The 20,362-nt window shown below is 47.1% G+C and overlaps 1 protein-coding gene across 3 annotated transcripts in view; it reads left to right on the top strand.

The window, feature by feature from the left end:
- LOC148035458 (uncharacterized) overlaps window positions 1-20,362 on the top strand; it is a 176,778-nt gene that overhangs the window by 133,983 nt on the left and 22,433 nt on the right. For all 3 annotated transcript variants that reach the window (XM_087678963.1, XM_087678962.1, XM_087678961.1), the window contains one exon: window positions 11,539-11,611. In XM_087678963.1, coding sequence (XP_087535089.1) covers window positions 11,539-11,611 — 73 coding nt within the window. The remainder of the gene's footprint in view (window positions 1-11,538; window positions 11,612-20,362) is intronic.

Below are 20,362 nucleotides of genomic sequence, written 5' to 3'. Positions count from 1 at the left end.
CACCATTTTCTGAGAAATCCACTGCAGAAGCTGCTTTGGGGGAACCTCAACACCCAAAGGGTACCCAAGATGCCTGACAATGGAGCCATGAGGAACAACCAGACCTTGCCAGTCTAGGGACTGCAAATCCGACTCCGTGCAGCTAAGAATGGCTGATTTGAGCGCATTGATACGAAGGCCGGACGCCTGACCAAAGAGACCCCAAACATCCAACGCTTTTCGAAGGTTATCCTTGTCCGCACGCAAAATCATAAAGCTATCATCCGCCAGGGATTGGCTAATGAAGTGCTGTCCTGTAGGAAGCGACAGTCCGGCCAACTGAGAAGAGGCTGCCATATGAGATAACATGGAAAGAACTGGATGTGTCGCAAGGGCAAAGAATAGAGGACTCAAAGGGCACCCCTGTCTGACAGGGCGGGCAAGGACAAATGGCTCAGTAACACCTCCGTTCAGCATGACTCCCGAAGACGCCGCAGTGCTAATGGTGTAGATTAGACGAGACATCCGAGCACCAAAGCCCATAGCAGACATAAGTTCAGCAAAACGAAAGACCAGTCCAGATAGTCAAAAGCCTTTTCCAGGTCCAGTTGAATCAGTACTACCTCCTGATGAGAATGCTTTGCATAATCAATTGCCTGTTGAGCATTCAATACATTGTGCAGAATATTGCGGCCCTTAATGAAACCATACTGGAGAGGGTGCACAATGGCAGGGAGATGCTTATGGAGCCGATTCGCCATTACTTTGGAAAAGATTTTGTACATTGAACCCATCAAAGAAATTGGGCGCCACTGTGACAACTTAGATGGCGAAGGAACTTTTGGAAGCAGCTTAATAAGACCCCCTTTCCATGAGGAAGGCATGATCCCCGTTTCCCACACCTGCTGAAACAAAGCCTGCAATGGTTTCGCCAGTTGGGTAGCAAAAGCCTCAAAGAACTCATTAGTGAGACCATCCCAGCCCGGACTTTTATCCTTGGGCAAGTGTAACAAGACATCCATAACCTCTGCCTCACAAATATCTGACTCCATAGTAGCTTGCATGTCCTGCGGAAGCTGATTGCGGACCAGGTCATAAAAAACCGAACGGGCCTAAGTAATTTGGGGTGAAGGTGGAGTAGTAGAACCGAGAAGGTCGCGGAAATAATTCCTGCACATATGCACAATAGTCTGCGGATCCAGGATAAGGTGGCCTTCTGCATCCTCGAGTCTGGTCATATTCTCGCGAGCAGGAGAGGCGTGGAGAGCTCGAAAGAACTTATGGGTCTGACACGCACTATCTTGCAAAGTCTCCGTCAGATGTTGCAGTTTGGCGTGCTGATATGATCTCAACTGGAATTCTTTAATAAGATCAGCCACCCGCATGGCCAGTGCAAGCAGAAATGCATCATCCGGAGTGTCCACCAGCAGCGAACGGACCAAAACCAGCAGGTTCTCGGCGGCCTGTCGACGCCGCCGACAAAGAGATGCATGATAGATCCCATACTGCCGAGCAACCCGCTGCACATTAGAGAGCAATCGTTCAAATGACGCAGTGCCCTGAGAGGAGAAGTCCAAGAGGAGTGTGTCAATCGATTGCTGCATATAGCCCTGAAATATGGCATGCTTCAAGTAAGACGAGTTGAAACGCAAAGGGAGTTTTCCCAGAAATTGCTTGAAAGGTGCAATGGGTTGGGCAAGCAGCTCAAGCTGCAGAGGGAAATGGTCCGACAAGGCATATTGCTGCAACACTTTTATTTCGAGCATCTCGGGAAGAAAATCATCGTTCTGCATGATATATATATGGTCCAACCGCGACCATGTTGTTGCATACTGGGCAGAATGGAAAGTAAACCCTGTAGAAGACGGATGTAGCCAGGACCAGAGATCTTGCTTAAGAACAGCAAGAGCCAACTCATGCCACATACGACTTTCCGGCGCATCCATTACCGAATGCTCCGATGTGGACTGGGAAGAATCAACACACATATTGAAATCCCCCATGAAGAAGCCCCGTCTGCCAAGTGACAAGGAGGTCTGCAAAGTCTGCCAAAGCTCCCGACGAGATGACGAATCATTCGGAGCATAGAGGCCAAGTAACCATAAGATTTCCCCTTCGAATAAAATTTCTATCACCAAAAAGCGGCCATGAACATCATTTTTAACAAGAACAGGCTGATATTTGGCATGTACAATCATGAGCACACCCGAATAATGCATGGCCTGTGTCCCTGCATAGAACAAACGAAAGCCATGGCAATCCACAACTTTGCCGGCTTCACCGTGACTCTTGTGCTCAACAGCGCACAAGACATCCCACTGATTCTCATACAATACAGTCCACATGGTATGTTGCTTGTGTCGAGAACAAATGCCTCGCACATTCCAGGTGGCTATTTTCATGTGTATTCAAAACAAAATCAGGTACGAGGCACAGCTTGCCGCGATTTGACTTTGTCGGCGAGAATATCCAGGACTCCCTCGTCCAAGAAATCTGCCAATACCGCAAAAGAGTTCTGAGGACCAGATTTGGAAGTAGACGGCATATCTGCTGGCTTGGGGTTGGAACGAGGATAACGACGGTCCCACGGGGTAATGACGTTGCCTCTGGTATCAAAAGCCAGCTTAGCAGGTGGACCCTTTGGACGATCCGAATACATTTTCCTGGCGGGCTGAGGACGGGGGGCCGAGGCAGCCATAGCAGGAGTAGAGCGCTTAGAAGACAACATTTCCTTCCTGCGCATATATATACGCATGGAATCTTGTGAAGTAGTAGGCACAGTATTCTCCATGCCCGCAACAACCCTGTTGCCTTTTTTTGCACGCACTTCAACCCAATCAGTGGCACGGGAATCCAGATCCGAAACCTGTTGTTTACCTTTGGCCAGAACTTGAGGCGGATGGAGAGTATCCAGCGACGGAGCATCACACACCATATCATCCATGGGCGGCGCAACATGGCCAACATCTGAAGTGTGTTGCTGCTCCGGGCATTCGGCCATAAAATGCCCCAACTGTCCACAGGAAAAGCAATGTCCCGCAAAATTGCCCCATTTTAAACGAAAGTGTAACGGATGCATGCCAGAGCAATTGAGGCGTAACCAGGCAGGCCTTTTCCTTGCAGTATCCCATAACATACACAATCGGTTGCGATTCACAGCCCTGAGACTGGGAGGGACCAAAACAGTTCCGACAGCGGCCATCGCATCCTTCAATAGTGGCCAATAAACAGCCGGACAATTTTCCACTTCTACCCACACAGGGCATTCACGTTGCAGCAGGCGCTGAAAATCTGCCATTGGGCGCCAGGGAACCACATGAACCAACCGGCGATCAAAAAACAAAGGCAGTTTAGACAGGAGAGCAGCACGGTGCGTCTCAGATTTCAGCAGGACCTCAAAAAAACCCCGGGGCCCAACAAAAATCTCTTCAACACATTCCCCTTGTAGCAGACTGTGCAGCCACTGGCGAATACGGGAAAGCAACGGGATTCGGCCAGTGAAGAAGAGTATCACAGCGCGATCATTAAACACGGAAAAGGAGCGTAGGACAGTTTTTGGGTCGACGGTGGCTTCCAGAACATCATCAGGTGCAGAGTCGGAAAAAACTTCCTGATTATGTTGAACATAATCGCCAAGCAGAGTGTTGGCAAATTCCAGCAAATGCTCCCAGTCAACATCCTGAGAGTCCACTGAATCTGAAGCAATTTGAGCATAGGAACGATCCTGCTGAACACCTATCTCTTCCGAAGTATGTTTGGTACGTTTACCCGCAGGCTGGATGTCAGGACCAGGGGGCATCTCTTCGGTGCACGGAACCATATCCTCAGGTTCCTCAGCATCGGAATCCGGGCCAAGTGCTGCCACCGTTTGGTCGATGAAATCCAGATCCAAACCAGCCATCGAGGATCACGATCTGAGGGCGACGGAGGACTGATGCACAGTGGGCAGGCGGCGGGGCAGACGATGGGGCAGGTGCTGGGGCAAGCAAGGTCCACAGGGCCCAGGTCCAACGGCGACGGCAGGAGCCCTGACACACAGGGCGGACAGGCGACGAGCAAGAGCGGAGCCCGCAGATCTGACGGGCGACAGCAGGGCAAAGCAGGCAGCTGGCGGGCCTCTTAGATGCAGGCGACGGGCCTGCAGGAGAAGGCGACGGAACTGCAGATGACGGCGAGAGGAACAGGCAACGGGGCTACAGGCAATGGCTCCAGGGCGCAGGCGACTCCTCTCTGTCGCGCTCTCTCTCTCTCACGGGCACGCGCAGAGGCAGACAGGCGAGGACGAGCACCTGCGGTCGCAGACGAGCAGAGGCGACGGCGACTGGCGCGGCTCAGCGGGGGCGACTGGTACGGGCGTGTCAGGCGACGGGGGAGACTGTTGCGTGCATGTCAGACGACGGCGGCGACGGACCAGACAGGCGCTGAGAGGACGGGCCGACAGCAGGGGTTTCGTCCCGCTCCCTCTCTCTCTCTCTCTCTCTCTCTCTCTCTCTCTCTCTCTCAAAGCACATGGTGGTAGGATTATTGTCGCATACAGAGACTTTATCTCTTTCTGCATAGCAAGCTCCCACTTTCTCTTGTTTTTTCATGACTGTGCCTCTTTAGATGTCAAAGACTCACTTTCATCAAAAGATGGTTGAAACCTTTGTGGCTGCCTTCTGACATGTGTGGAACTTCTTACCCAATGATCTGTATTGATAGGCAATGGGCTTACATCCTCAGCTAATATTGCACAGTGCACAAAAAAGAGGACCACACATACAGTGAGTGAACATAAATTGAGGATTGTCTGTAAATAAGAAGGAACACACTCATGCCTAATGAACACAACAAACCCGCCAATAGGAGAAGACCCTCAAACCTAGATGGGTGGTGATCAACAACCCGAATTGGTAGGACCAAGTGAAAGATGCAACATGGAAATCCAAACACATAGAAAGAGAAACACCATTGGGAGCACGACACTACACAACTTGATCAACCTCATCAACAACTCGTTCTAACCATATTTTTGCACTTGAATCAATGTGATTTATCATGCAGACTGTCAATTACTTTCAGCTGACCAAGTTGAAGGTTCCCATAGACTTATTTTTCATCAATATGCAGGCACAACTGAAAATTATATGCTAAATACAAAAGAACTTATGTAACTAAGTTGGTTATTGAGTAACAATGACTGAATTTTGTATACAAATTCCTCATATAACTCCAACTATTGTTTTCTTTTTCTTCCCTTAATTTTTCCTACCTAAATGTCTACAAAAGCCTAAAAATACAAGCATCACCTAGTAATTGGTTTTCAGCATTTTCTTGCTGCTGTAACCTGTTTTCAGCATGTTCTTGTTGTTGTCCTATTCCATCAAGTGCATCAATTTGTTGTGATCATTTTCTTGCTGTTGTAACCTGTTTTCAGCATGTTCTTGTTGTTGTCCTATTCCATCATGTGCATCAATTTGCTGTGATTTGTTTTCAGCATGTTCTTGTTGTTCTATTCCATCATGTGCATCAATTTGCTGTGATCATTTTCTTGCTGCTGTAACCTGTTTTCAGCATGTTCTTGTTGTTTTCCTATTCCATCATGTGCATCAATTTTCTGTGATCATTTTCAGCATCAAAAGGGATAGAATCTTCAGCTAATGGTTACTGAATGACTGGCTATTCATGCTGAAATTTGACATTCTTCTTGTCAAGGTCACCATGTGTAGCATTTTTCAGCAACTTTGCCTCATTAAATACTACGTCTTGGCTACGTACTATCTTCCTATCCTGAGAAAGCCAAACTCTATATCCCATCTCTCCCTCATCTCCACATCCCATGAAGATACCCGTGATGGATTTCATGTCTAGTTTAGTCCTCTGATTTACATGAATATGCACAAAAGCATTGCAACCAAAGATACGCAAATGGTCATATGAAATAGGTTTGCCAAACCAAACCTCTTCAGTAACGCCATTTTCCAATGCACGATTGGGAGTGCGATTGTATACATGAATTGCAATTTTAAGAGCCTCTCCCCAAAGCTGTTGCGGGAGATTAGCTGTGGATAGCATGCATCTGACCCTCTCACAAAGTGTGCGATTATATCTTTCAGCCACGCCATTTGATGCAGGATTGTAAGGGGCTGTCAACTCTCTCTTAATACCCTGCATCTCACAAAACCTTTTGAACTCATTAGAAATATACTCGCCCCCATTATCCGTTCTTATAGCTTTTAACTTAAGCCCTTTCTGTGTGGTAACAAAAGCATGAAACTTTTTAAAAGCATCCAACATTGTCTTTTTGCTCTTTAATACATACGCCCATGACTTTCTACTGAAATTATCAATAAAAGTGACAAAGTACCGTGCATCCGCATGTGAATTAACAAGCATAGTGCACATATCTGAATGTACTAAGTCAAGAGCATTGGACTTCTTAACGACACCGGAGTAATAAGGAGACTTCATATGTTTTCCATATATGCAATCATTACAAAAGTTAATACTAGAGCCTTTTACATCAAATCTCCTTGAAGAGGAGAGAACTTGAAGGCCTTTCTGGCTCATATGGCCAAGTCTTTTGTGCCAAAATTCCATCTGTGGATGAACTTCATCCATAGCCAAAAACTTGCCAAGTAATGCTTTACAATGAAAATAATACAAAGCTCCCTTTTTGCTGCCTTTAACAATCAGCATAGAGCCCTTGTGGACCTTCCAAGATCCACCACCAAAGGTAGTAAAATACCCTCTTGCATCAAGCTACCCAACTGATAGTAAACTTGTCTTTATGCTAGGTACATATCTAACATCATGCAAAATCAGCTCTTGGCCATTTCAAGGGCCAAGTGAATGATATCTACACCCTCTATTTCACATGCAGAATTGTTGCCCAAGTAAACCTTACCTAGGCAACCTGAAGTGTATTCGGAAAATGACTCCAAAGAGGGAGTGACATGAAAAGAGGCACCGCTATCCACTATCCATGATTAAGACAGCCCATCATGAGCTGAAAGTAAGGCATCAATCACCTCCTTTTTAGTGTTGTGCATATCACTTGTTGCTGCTATAACATCTACATCATTACATGAGGTTGCAACAAGTCTCTCTTTAGTGTCAAAGAGCTCTTCAATGACCACACTAGATGCAACATTTGCATTTGCTACTTCTTTTGAGGGAGAGCTGTCATCATCTTTCTTGTCATCCTTCCTTTTTTTTCCTTGCTGTTTCTTTCTTTCTTGCTCTTTCTTGTAGTAGTGACAATCGAGCTTTTTATGCCCTTTATGTCCACATTGATAGCAAGTGACATCTTGTTGTTTGCCCTTCCTTTTACTCCTGCTTTTGCCATTATTTCTTGCCTTACCCCTCTTTTTTGACTTGCCTCTAAGATGATAAGCTGAACGACTACTTTTTCCACTGGACTTTCTTCTAATCTCCTCATTGAGAATACTGTCCCTAACACCATCGAAGGTTAAATCAGGGTTGTTGCTCAATGAGACAACCAATGACTCCCAGCTATCAAGCAAAGTCATCAACAAGAAAATGGCCTTCAATTTATCATTGAAGGGCTGCAATCGAGAGTCCTGCAATTGGCTCAAAATCCCAGTGAAAGCACTCAAATGCTTCGATGCTGGCTTAGACTTATCCAACTCCATGTTTACAAGCTTGCACATGAGATGCACTTGATTTACTGGAGTTGTATTTTCATAAGTGTTCATTAACTTTTTCCATATGGGATAAGCTATATCAAGACGCTTAATGTCCGTAAGTACATCATCAGATACAACCATTTTAATGTATGCAATGGCCTTCTTGTTGAGTCTAGCAGCCCAATCCTCATCTGTCATAGTTGCAGGCTTGACTTCCAAAAGAGCATCATCACAATCCTTGAGAAACAAAATGCCTTGCATCCTGTCCTTCCACAAGTCGAAACCAGTGCCATTAATCTCTTGATTTCAAGAAGGGATTTAGTGTCACTCTTGCTTGAAGCATTTGCAGCCATTTTTCAGCAATGTACCCAAAGAACAATACTGCAATTTGTAACAACAAAACAATGAGCTGAATATTCAGTTAATATCGGTCCAAATTTTCAGTCAATGAGAGCAAGGTTTGGTCCAAGTACATGTACAGAAGTGGAACTGATGACTTTCAGCAGTATAACTGAAATTTCAGCATATACTCAAAGCATACATCACTGCCCAGTGACTCTCACTTCAATAGTATCTCCAAAAGTACATTTGCAATAATCCCAGATCTGCAAATGATCACTAAGGCTACTGCAAAATGACTGTTCAGCAATACATCAACTCAATGGGAGTTGCCCAACATATGTATTGCATACATATGTGACCAAGTACTTTTGTTACACATAAGAAACCAAGAATCTCTGCAATTTCTTCAATATTTCACAAGTTTGAGATGAATTTCCTTGCTTACAGCACCAATATTGCATCAACAATGTTTCCAATGTACATTTCATATATCATTTTTGCCAAAATTCTCAAATTTCAGCAAAATCCCCAAAATTTTACTGAACAAATCTGCACCGATTGCATTAATACATGAACTTGAGATTTGAGTAAGAGTGTACCATTGTGCTGCATAGTAAGTTTATACACACACGATAAATGGGAGTTTACACCCAACACAAAGATGGAAGTGTCGTATCGATATTAATAGTAACACCAAATCCTAAACACATGGATGACCACTGCCAATTATTTCTTTTACGTAGTATGATGAATCTCAGCAATTAAGGGGTCCTAAAGTGTGAAAGCCCCCTGATGGCTAGGGTCAATAAAGAGCCCTATAAGGGCTCAATAGTACCACATCTCATGTGATTACCATACTTGGACTCTAGACCCTTGGCAGCTCCATCCATATTAAGATGATATGGGCTGGTGGTATAGAACATTAACCTTTGTAATAGGATCTTGGCTCAATGTATTGACCCCGAGCTTTAGGGTGAGCCCAATTAGACTCTATGGTTGAAAGGTAAGCTTTGACATCCATTCTTCTATGTTCTTTCTTTACTTGTATGGCTTGTCATGTCATGTGTGTAAGTTGGAAATGACACCACTCTAAATGTGGAGACAATATTGTGATGTTGGAAGGCTTAAACTAGCCTTAGAAGTGTTTTGCAATCCAACAATAGGGGTACGAATCTACAGCCTTAAGTTTTTTTCTCACAGATCCCAAATCTAACATATATTGAGAGTTCACCTTCATTTCAAATGAGAAAATGTTAAACGATCATATACAATATAGCTTACATCACTGTTGCCCAACAATGTATTGTGGTGTTAAGAACTACATCAGGTAGAAGCTCACCTACTAAAGCACAACCCACCCCTTATTGGTGGGTTAGGCACTAGTACTCAATTAGGCCTACTAGCTTCGTATATTATGTCTTGTTGGTGTTACACCACACTATTTGGAAATTTCTTTAGTGTCATTCAAAGAGGATGGGGGAACCAAGAAAGATGGTATTGTGGACCAAATTCAAAATCAGTTGGAGGGAAGTTTGTGTATCATTGATCCTGAAGAACTGCCAAAAGGAGGAGGTAATGTGGGAGTTTGTATTCTGACTTGTTGGTTCTTGAACACCTTGTCCCTAAGTGCTGAAAACTGTTCATAAGGGGGAACTATTATATCCTTAGATATTCAGCATAGGTGCTCACAACATGGGCCAATGACCATGGACCATATAAGGTCACACAATGTGGACACGCTCTGCTAGGGCATTAATGGTCGTGTAGCATGAATGCACCCTAAAGGATAGGGCAGGTAAGGAACGTATAAAAAGGATATGGGGACTCTTTGTGCCACATTTCATGTGGTCAGTTCAATTAGGACAATTGGCAGCTCCATAGCAGCTAGAAACATTAAAAATGTTTAGAAATGAAATGTAAGCAGCATGGTTTGTTTCTTCCAAGTCATTGTCAAATAAGAAACACGTTCTTTAACGAAGGGAATCTTTATAGTTTAAACTAGAAAAAGGGGTTTTAATCCTCTCTGGAACTCTCTCTTAAACAAGAAGAGGCCAATTCAGCATAAGTGATAATACATGGGAGTCAGTTTAGAATAACACATCATGCATCCATCATTAACTTATGTCAAAGTTTAATCTTTAGACAAGCTATACTATTAATAAGACCTCAAATATCATGATTCATACATGTCACACAATGAAAATTGAAATAAATGTATCACATAACACACGTGCAATGTCGAATGGATCATGCTACAACTTCATGATTCTCATTCCAAAACAAAATGAGAAAATGCCGAAAGCCAAACTGAATCATGATACATGATAAACTCATAAATGAGACTAGAGTCATATAATCAATTTCCGAGACAAGAATAGATGCTATAGTGATAAAGTACAATAACTAAACAAAATGCCAGAAAAGTTCGTCTCATATCCAAAATTAACTCTGGAAGGCTAAGAAGTGGGCTGCTGTTCGTGCATGAGGAGAGTGATAGGAGGAGCATGGAAAAAAAAGAAAAAGGCCCCAATTAAGGACCCATAGCATCGCGTGATGTTTTCCTAAAGTCGGGTTTTGCAGATTTTTTTTGTCAAAGAAACCTCACCTTTTTTACTCATAGAAGTGTTTCTACAAGTTTCTTACTTGTAGAAACAATGTGGAAGTTTTGAACCCAAAGAAACTCATTTCTTTGCTGCCATGCAGCTCCATCCACACCCCCAGATGGTGTTGCTGATGATATGGGTTCAGCCCTTGCGATGGGAGCCTGGCCAGATATACTGCTGAATCACTATTGTTGGAAGGAAGCTAGATGTGCATTCCTTAATGTTTTATTTTAAGTTTGTATGTGTTGTTCCGTGTCATCTGCGCAAGTTGGAGATCCATTTGGGTGTTGGAGGGTTTTCACTAGACTGCCACTCATTATCAGAAGGCCTTGTCCTAGAATCAATATAATGAATCATCATACTGTACCACAACAAGAGCCTTATTACTAGCTTCAAAATCTACATAAATGTAACATTAAGAACTTGAGTCGAGAGCAGAAAAGTAAGCTTGAAAGAGCAAGTTTGTTGTTCAACAAAATATCCCTCATTAATTAGAACCCTACTCTTTATATAGACGTCTGAATATTAATCAATACTCAATCAGCACATTAATAATGGTGATTCTCTTTGATCTTCTGTAGCTGTCTTTTTCACTAACATTTTCATCCAAAGCACATGGTCACAAGTTTAGCACATGCAACCTACCTATTTCTCCTTCTAGTCTCTAATCACCCCTCTTAAGTTCTGGTCATTGAGCTCAAATTTAGGCACTCTTTTTCATTGTGAAATCTGAGTGGTCATGTTCACAAGGCTTAGGTAGGCTAGACCAGAAATGTTGGCTAAAAGCAGCAGCAGAAATGCTGGCATTGCTGCAGCAACAGACACGTGTTTTTAAAGGAAATATTTAATTAGCAGCATAAGTAAAATCAGCACACAGCAAACTTGGAGCAGGCTAGTGATATATTTTTAATTGCTATATTATATGTTGAGTACTTGATGCAAAGCCTTTGATAAATTAATTGCTAATTCTTTATTCTTGTCTACAGGAAAGACTTGAATGATTGGTCAGGCTACCTCAATGCTAATTTCAAATTTCCTACAGTGTTTCCCCTTCGATCTGTAAGTTATATTGGTCTATTTATCCAAATTTAGAAGTATGAAACCAATATTAATTTTGATACATGTCATTAGCTCCACAACAGTAGTAGCTGTCTTACAAAAAGAGAAACCTATTTAAGACACCTCAGCCACAATCATCACTACGATAGATAGAAAGGTACAAATACCAGAATATAAAAAGAGAGAAACATGGTCAGCAGTTCCCTGGGTATCTGCTGAAAAAATCTCTCCCTTAAGTGTGGCTAGCCTAGAGTGATTTTCAACACTAAGGTGCCACCCACTGGTTAGTTGAGATGGGAGATCCTGGGTGTGAAAGGTATCCTAGCTGTGAGCGTATATTTTTGTTTAGAGAAACATTGATTATCAATGAATCCCCCTTGTGACAAAGTATCCCGAGGCAAAGTACAAAAAATGGCCTTATAAGGGACATTCACCTGAATGAATAACCAATCAGGAGGTCTATCATGCCAAGCCATGTGTGGCTGAGAATGAAAGAAAAGTGTTAGAATTCCTAGGTCCTGAGAAAATCATGTCTCCTATGAGTCTCATCGTATTTGAACTGCTTTGTATCATCTCCATCTCCCATGGAGTGTGGACAATCTTTATTCAAATCCTAGAGAGAGAGTCAGTATAGTGGATATGTTCAATAATTTTATAGCACAAATACATCTGGCTGTCCAAGTATACCAAGCAATGGTTCTAGCTATCAACTTTCATCTATGATAGTGACCTGAGTCCAGTCTGGCTGCGAAAAATCTGGCGTGGCAATCATGTTCAAGAGGTGACCAGAGATGGGATAGGCATGACTCCCCTGTACATCCTCATATCCATAGATTGGGCCTATGTCTGTGACCCAAGGAATTGTACCCTATGTTACAATCATAGACTCTACTACACCTTGAAACACATCTTGAGGAATCTCGTCACAGGAGGTGTATTTTTATTGCCTTGCTTTGGCATAATTTTTTTTTGCGGGGGGTGTATCGCCAACTAGGGCTGCCTACCTGCATCACGAAAAACAGGTCCTGGCCGCCCCAAGTGCGCATGAAATGACAACGGAGCTTTTGACGAGCCCTGGACTCGCCCTGCACTTGATCCCATTAGCTGCGGAGGGAGTGGATGATGGAGGTCCAGAGCTCTGCTAAGGTCTCCTGTACTGAAAGTCTCTCTATGCCAAAAACCTCCTGACACCACGCCTTCCAAATATGCCATCCAGTAAGACTCTGTATGATCTCCCATACCTCCGAGTGATCTACTGTGGGCTCCAGTACTTGGCGGATGGGTAGAGCCTCCAAACCCACCACTGCGCATGACCCTACCTTGATAATGAATATCGTGTCCTGCATCTCGGCCTCATATAGAAGATGATGGCCTTGGCTGATTGCCTGCCAACAGAAAGCTCCCCATGAGATACATCCAAGGCTGGGTGTTATACGGCAAAGGATGCGGCATGCTTCTCTCCACATGAGTTGTGCCTCCTCACATGACCAAAGGCAGTGCTTTGGGGTTTCCAAAGGCTACTGTGTGCAGCGCTTACAACCTCCCTCCTGCATCTGGGCAAGCCAACTTCCCACCGTCAAGCCTCCATGTGCCACCAGCCATAAGAAATACGACACCCTCCTCAGCCTCTAGCTATCCCATAGGCGGCGCCAGAAGGTCCGTCGGAAAGGCTTCGTGATGTTGTGCTCCGCCCAGTGCCTGCTACAGACAGCGCCCAATCCATATCCTCCTGCATCAATACATGTCTGCCAATCCTGGCAGTGTACTCTAGGAACATGGGTGGCTTCTTGGCGACCGCAGTGGCTGGCCATAGCCACTCTCCTGGATCCCACTCCAGCTCATCAAGTGGTTTGCCCTCCCAGATCCAAAGGTGCCACTCCTTGAGCTCCTTCTAGAAAACATAGGGGTCTAGTCGCCATGTCTTCCCTTGAAGGCCCACCACCCGAATTCTCCTCCATGAAAGGCCGGCTATCTCCTCATCCTGTTGCCCTCTGTCAAGGGCCAAGCGTCCCCCCTCCTGCACGGCGAAGAAAGTCTCCTGTGTGGCGCCGCCCACTCTACCTGCCACCTGTAGGGGGATGCTTGCTGGCAAAAACCTAGCTACCCATACCTCCTCGTGCTCAATCGGCTCTCGTATTGGGGGAGCAAGCCACTCCAAAGGTATCGCTGCATCTATCTCCCTTCTCCTCAACTCCACTCCTCTCTCGCAACCTAATACTCGCTACAACACCTCCTCGTCTGCCATCTTGTACACCTCCCGTCATGTCCTGATGGTACGAGCCGGGCCGGCCCCCCAACCAGCCCACTAGATGTGGGGGCGCTCACCGATCTGTGCCCCTTCCCGATCTTTGACCTGGAGGTTCCAAATCACCGGCTGATGGTCTATCTCCTCCTGGTAGCCTGGGGGGCGCTCAATTAGGGCTTTACGGAGGCCCTGCCACACACGGAGTAAGCTGCGTAGGAAAGGTGATCTGGGGGGGGTGATCTGAGCTGACATGAAGATCCATCTCAAGGACGGCCTCCACTTACCGCCAAGCCTTGGTCTATAGTCCTAAAGGCCCTCTTGCAATAAGACCTTCCAGGTTTGCCCTCCTAGTGTGAGGCCGTGGATAACTAGCTTGCCTAAGAGGGCCATACTCGGATATTCTGGGTCTATGATCCCAAGCCTTCCCTCTGACCGATGCCGTATGATGGTTGTACATGCCACCTTGGCCCTGGAGTCCCTAGAATCATTTGACCCTAACCAAAGGAAATTCCGCATTAGGCGGTGGAGTTGCACTACGCATGATGAGGAGAAGCACCAACACGAGGCAATGTACCAAGCCGTCGCTAGGAGTACCTGGTTAACCACCAGGGCTCGGCCGGCTAATGAGAGACGAGCCATGCTCCAGTAGGTCAATTTTCTCCGAATAGAATCAAGGACAGGAAGAAATTGCTGGGTAGGAGTGATGTTGAGTCCCACCTGGAACCCTAGGTACCGGATGGTCTGCCCTCTTCTCACCCATCTCAATCCCAAGTGGACGCCCCATTCCGTGCTAGAGTCCGGGTCTGTGAGGAAACCAACCGACTTTTGCCAGTTGATTTTCTCTCCCGCTATAGAACAGAACACGTCAAGAGTCAACCGCTCTCTCCAGTATCAACTCATCGTCCTCTATGTAGAGTGTTGTATCATCTGCATACTCTGAGTCTAACAACTCAGTCTCCTCTCTCATTGGAAGTCGGAGGCCGCATAATCCGCTCACACGTGACCTGAGGAAGTAAGACATTGCTTCTGCAAAGACTAGAAACAGGTATGGGGCCAGGGGGCAGCCCTGTCGAACCAATCTCTCCAGCCGAAACTCCTCCCCTCGCCTTCTGCCTATGAGAACCCTGCTGGTGGCTGATTTGTAAAGGGCGGAGACCCCGCGAATCCAAACCTGGGGGAATCCCAACCTCACCATGGTGCCCTGTAGGAAATCCCAGTCCACCCTGTCATAAGCTTTCTTGAAGTCCAAGAGTAGTACGGCCAGTCTCTGCCCACTGTGCTGAGCCCACTCTGTCGCATCAAAGAAGGTAAATACATTGTCTAGGATGCTCCTATCCTGGACAAAGCCTGTTTGTGTGTCGTGGATGATGTCTAGGAGCATGAGGTGTAGTCGTCTATCAATCAGCTTTGCCAGTGCCTTATAGGCCACTGACAATAAGGTGATTGGGTCTTCACGGGGAAAGCTCCAATCGGTCTCCCCCTTTGGGGAGAAGACTGATAAGGCCTGCCGAAAGACTCCCTGGCATCTGTTTAAAAATCTCCTGGAAGGCTATCAGTAGGGGGTCCTTCACTACTTCCCAGTAGGTGGTGAAGAAGACCCTAGATAGGCCATCCTCCCTCGGACATTTCTGCCCATCCTGTGTATGGAAGGCCTCCTCTAGTTCCTTCTTTGTGAAGGGGGTCAGGAGGGAGCGCCCCATCTCCTCTGTGACGAGGGACGGGATGTGATCCCAGACTTGTTGTTTACATCTCTATCCTCTAGCTGAAGCTGTCTCCTGCTGGAAGAGGCAAGTGTAATACTCAGTGGCAATCTCCAGTACCTCGTCTGGGCTAGAATGCATCCTCCCATACTGATCCTGAAGGCTGCGTATTTGCTCTCTTGCGGTGCGAGGTTGGTGCACCTGGAAGAACTCCGTGCACATCGTGTCTCCCTTCCGTGCCCAGAAGGTTGCTGAGGTTCGGAAAGAGAATTCCGAGTGCTTATCCTCTAGGCTAGCAATGGCTGCTCACGCTTGCACCTCCTGTGCGTGGAGGGTGGGATCCCCTAGTGCCTCCTAATAGTCTTTGTATGGCTGTAAGTTCACGCCGGAGTGCTCTCTCCTCCTCCCAACTCTGCTACCTGGCCTGTATGGCTGCCTCTTGGCAGATTCTGCTCAACTCGGCTAGAATCTCTGCAACCTCCTCTGCTACCCAGTCCCTCCTGTCCCACTCTCTCGTCCAAATTTGCTCTATCTGTCTCGTCACCTCCTCCCTCCTATAGATCGAGTTAGGGATCTGACAGGAGATCGTGTGTCTAGGGTGGATGCTGGGGGATCAAGTGCCAGGAGAACCGGGCAATGATCGAACAACGTGGTGCTTGCCAACTGCTCAATCCAGCCTCCACGAGAGCCTCCCCACTCTCCCACATAAAACCTGTCCAATCGCTCAAGCAGGGCTCCACCTAGCCGCCTGTATCCCCAAAAGAAGTCCAACGGACTCTCCCTCCTGTGGAAGGCAAGGTCTCTGCAGGCATTGCGTGCTCCTACTACTAGCTAAAAGACCTCCCATGCCTCCTGCTCCTCCCTAGCCATGCCCTGGTAGTTTCTGCCTCTGCCCTACTAGTCCTCCAAAGCCTCCAGGTTGTTGAAGTCTCCTCCAACGATCCAGGAGTCCACCTTTGGGAATCCATCCGCAATCTCCACTCAGGACCTAGTGCGTGCCCTAACCTCCGTAGGGGCATAGATATTGAGGACTCCAAGGCACGAGTGTCCAATATCCAATCTGATCCATAGAACCCTCCCTGCCATTGTCGTCCCGTGGTCTCGTACACAGGCGGTGAGACTTGGGCCAATAGAGGTGCATACGCCTCCACTCCTGCCGTGGGCACCTATAGTGTGGTCCCAGTAAGTGTGTGAGCTGCCCGAAAGTACCTTCCCAACCCGTTGGGCCTGGGTGGGAGTGAGCTTGTGCTCCTGTAAAAGTAAGATGTCAATCCGTCCGGCAAGGGTAGGGTGCAGCTCCTGCCGAACAATTAACTTCCTAGAACCACATGCCCCACTATAGTGGAGACTATTTACATTCCAGGATGCAAGGTGTAAGCTCATGGGGAAACCTGTGACTGACCGAACAAGCATCTGTTCGGTGTGGAGGTTGCTGATGAGGAGGAGAAGCTATGAGGCATGCAAGTACGCTTTTCCACCAGTCTGGACAGTGAACTCCAATTCCCCATGGTGGCCCTCGGACCATAGGGGTGATAGATACTCTAGGTTGTACTATCAATGCATCTATCACCCATGCTGAGAGTCATGACTCTGTACATTGGTAGAAACGGGCTGCTTGTGCTAGGGGCCACTTGATCACATCCCTTGGAGCTCTCCACTGTGGAGGAGCTCGAAAGATAATACTCAAGTGTGGGACCTTAGCACCAGCCCACTAGTTAACGTCCATCATGCAACCAGGCCACTGCTGTGCAAATAGTGCTAGTCCTTCTTCTCCCATCCACTAGGAGATGTGGTCCGCTACTTGACTCTTTAACTCTTCCTCTACTTGTGTAGTCGTCCACTCCCCTGAGTGAGAGGATTGAAGAAAAAAGGCGTAGTTCGGTCCATCCAGTGGTGCTAGTAGATGGACCTTGCCCCTCCTTGACTTATGGACCACGAAGTTCCCCACCTGTAGAGGTAGTAGGAGCTCTCCGCACTCCACAACTGTCAGGTAGGACCATGGGCCACTACGGAAGAACTCCTGTGGCAACAACTATGCCTGTCTCGAGAAAGTGTGATGGGCGGATGAGCTGGTGGCTGTATGGGAGGGAAAAGACTGCTAGTGTGGGGAGGATGTAGGCGTGTGTGGCTCATCACCTCCTGTGGGATGAGGGGGGGTGGGTCTGGGGGGGAACACTTGTACCAGGTGTGCTGATCAGGGGGGGTGCTCTATAGGGAAGGTGGTGGGGGGAGAAGGATCGAGGGATGGTGGTATGGACGGAGGTGCATGGCAGGTGTGGGGGGGAGGGGCTAGCAGCATTGGAGAGGGTGGGCTATGGGCCAGGGTCAGTGGGGGGGGGAGATGGGTGTGGGGGTTGTGGGATCTCGGGTGAGGTATTCTGTGGCACGGGTGGTGGATATGGGGGACTGCAGTCTTGCAAGGTGGGGCGGGCAGGGGGGGGCTGTGAGGTGCTTTGCCGAAGGGGCGTTGCTTGCCCACCTGCTCCTTGCTGTCGAGGCTGGGTCTGAAGAGCTGGCTGCGCCCCCCCCTGCCGTGTCCCTCTGTCGTCTCTGGAATCGTCTGAAGCCGTCAACGTCCACATGCAGGCCTGTCGGCAGAGTCGCCTTGGCTTTAAAACGCATACACACTGTTGCCTAATGCCCAAAGTCATGGCAGTGCCCCATCACAATGACCTGCTGCCTAAAAGCATGCCCTCCCATCTCAATCTGTAGGAACTGTGGGATATTCTTGACCTCTTTCATTGCCACCTGTACCTTTGGGACTCCTGTTGCTGTCACCGCATCCGCGAAAGACGCGGGAAGGACAGTGCTGAAGAGCCATCCAAAGTCTTCCACCAACTGGCGATACTCTATCGCCAGGCCAGGGAAAAGAAGGGTAACCGGGTGCCGAAGAAACCTGTTGTGGAGTGTAAATGCCTCCATAGTAAAGCCATTGTACCAAGGGACCATGTATATGACCCCCTTTGTGGACGCATATGGTGAACTGGCAAGTAGCTCGCAAGCTGCTTCTACCAAACTGAGCCTGACCATGAAGATTCCTTGGCCCATTAGAACCGCCTCCACAATCTGCGCTGTGCCCATGTGCAGCGTGGAGTAAAGCTAGTCCTGAAGCTAGGCCCTAGCTAGGGAATGTCCTACTACCTGACCATAAATTGTTGTTTCCTTTAGCTACAGCTCCTTAGCTCGGACAGCTAAGAGTTGCTTCTCATAGAGGACGACATGTAAGGTGTTTGAATGGGGGGCACTCGTTAAGTGCGTCGGCGTCTGACCAGAGGTTTCCATTGCGCGATCCTTCTGAGAAAACTACTAATCACGTCGTGGTGCTACCTGAGGGGGAAAGTTGCTGCAAGAGAGGGAGCAATTGGAGGGTGGGGGGGAACAATGCCGGGGGTGGGGGGGGGGGTGGGGTGGGAACAGTAGGGCGGGGACAGCAAGGCGGGCGAGGGCGGCGAGGGGCCAGCAGGGGGGGATGGAATGGCGGGGAGGGTGGAGTAGGTGGAGCAGGCGACCGAATTTGTTGGTGGGGGGCGAACTGTCGGGGCGGAGGTGAAAGGCGGATAGGCGGGGCACCGGGCTGTCGCGAGCCGTCAGGACGTGGCGGGGCTAGCTGACGTAGCAGCGCGAATGATCTGGCGGGTGCGAACAGACATGAAGGGGGGGGGGGGGGAAGCTTGCGACGTGATGGGCGTGAGCTCGCTTTTTCGGCTTTGGCATAATTAAGTTGTGCACATGTGAAGTGCAAGTTAATTTGGTCATGAATATAGTCCAAAACCCAAGTTGGGTAGCGAAGAACATCGACAAAAGTTTTCACGAGTTATACTAGACGGGTATTTGTGGGTGCCTTGTGACAATCTTGGTCTTCCACATTAAATGGACCTTGTGAAATGACTTGTGGTGTCATTTGGGCCAAGAGAAATTACACATTTAATGCCTAGACTAAGGTTAATGCTTAGCACATGAAATGTGGATGATTGATGGCCAATTTATGGGCAAGGACACGAGGATTTCTAATTTCCGCAATTAATATATTGATGGAATTTAAAGTCTAGAGGCTGAAATTGCATTAGAAGGGGTGCCACTTGTCGAACGGATAAGGAACTTGCCATGCAAGGCTGCTTGAGACCATTGGCGGCTGGCTGAGGTTGAGGAGGGCTTGTTCTAGCAAGAATGACTAGTGTGGTGTGCATTCTCTGGGCTGCCAGATCAGCTTGGATTCATGTGACAACAGAACGTCTGTGCGTGACGAGAAGGGCAAAAAATTCCGTCTCCACCCCAGTCAAAGTTGGTGATATAAGAGGAGGGCTGGTCAGCCAAGTTGGGGATTTGCCCCCCGTTTGAAGCTGTTGGCGCCATCCAAGTTATTGTTTGAAGGATTCTCTCTCTAGTTGATTTTCTCTCCTCTTTATGCAGTTCTTAATTCCTCTCAGCAGAATTGAAGAGGACAGCATTCAATTTGCTGTTATAAACCTTAATTTCTGCTTAACTTAGGGGTTTTCAGCTACCTTGAAAAGTGTGCCCATAAATCAAAAGCCGAGTAATCAAAGTAGCTGTTGCAATTGAAGAAATTATAGTAGATCTGAGGGGGATTGCACATCCACATTGGAGTTGGCCTGCATGCAAGTGTTCTCGGTTCAATATCTGCCCAATTTGTGCCACAATCAAGGGGTGAATTGAATCTTGATACTGTGTTGTTCATTTTTGACAGTCCATAGTTCCAATATTTATAGAGAGATCGGTTTGCATCTGTGTACTACAAGTTTGAGTAATACAAGTTAAAGAAATACCGCAAAGGGCACTAATTTTGGG

Source organism: Lygodium microphyllum, chromosome 5 (assembly GCF_053477565.2).
Source record: "Lygodium microphyllum isolate KBCC chromosome 5, Lygodium_microphyllum_v1.1.10, whole genome shotgun sequence".
In the NCBI taxonomy this organism is placed as follows: Eukaryota; Viridiplantae; Streptophyta; class Polypodiopsida; order Schizaeales; family Lygodiaceae; genus Lygodium; species Lygodium microphyllum.
The sequence above is the reverse complement of the archived record's forward strand: the minus strand, read 5'-3'. Positions and strand labels throughout refer to the sequence as shown.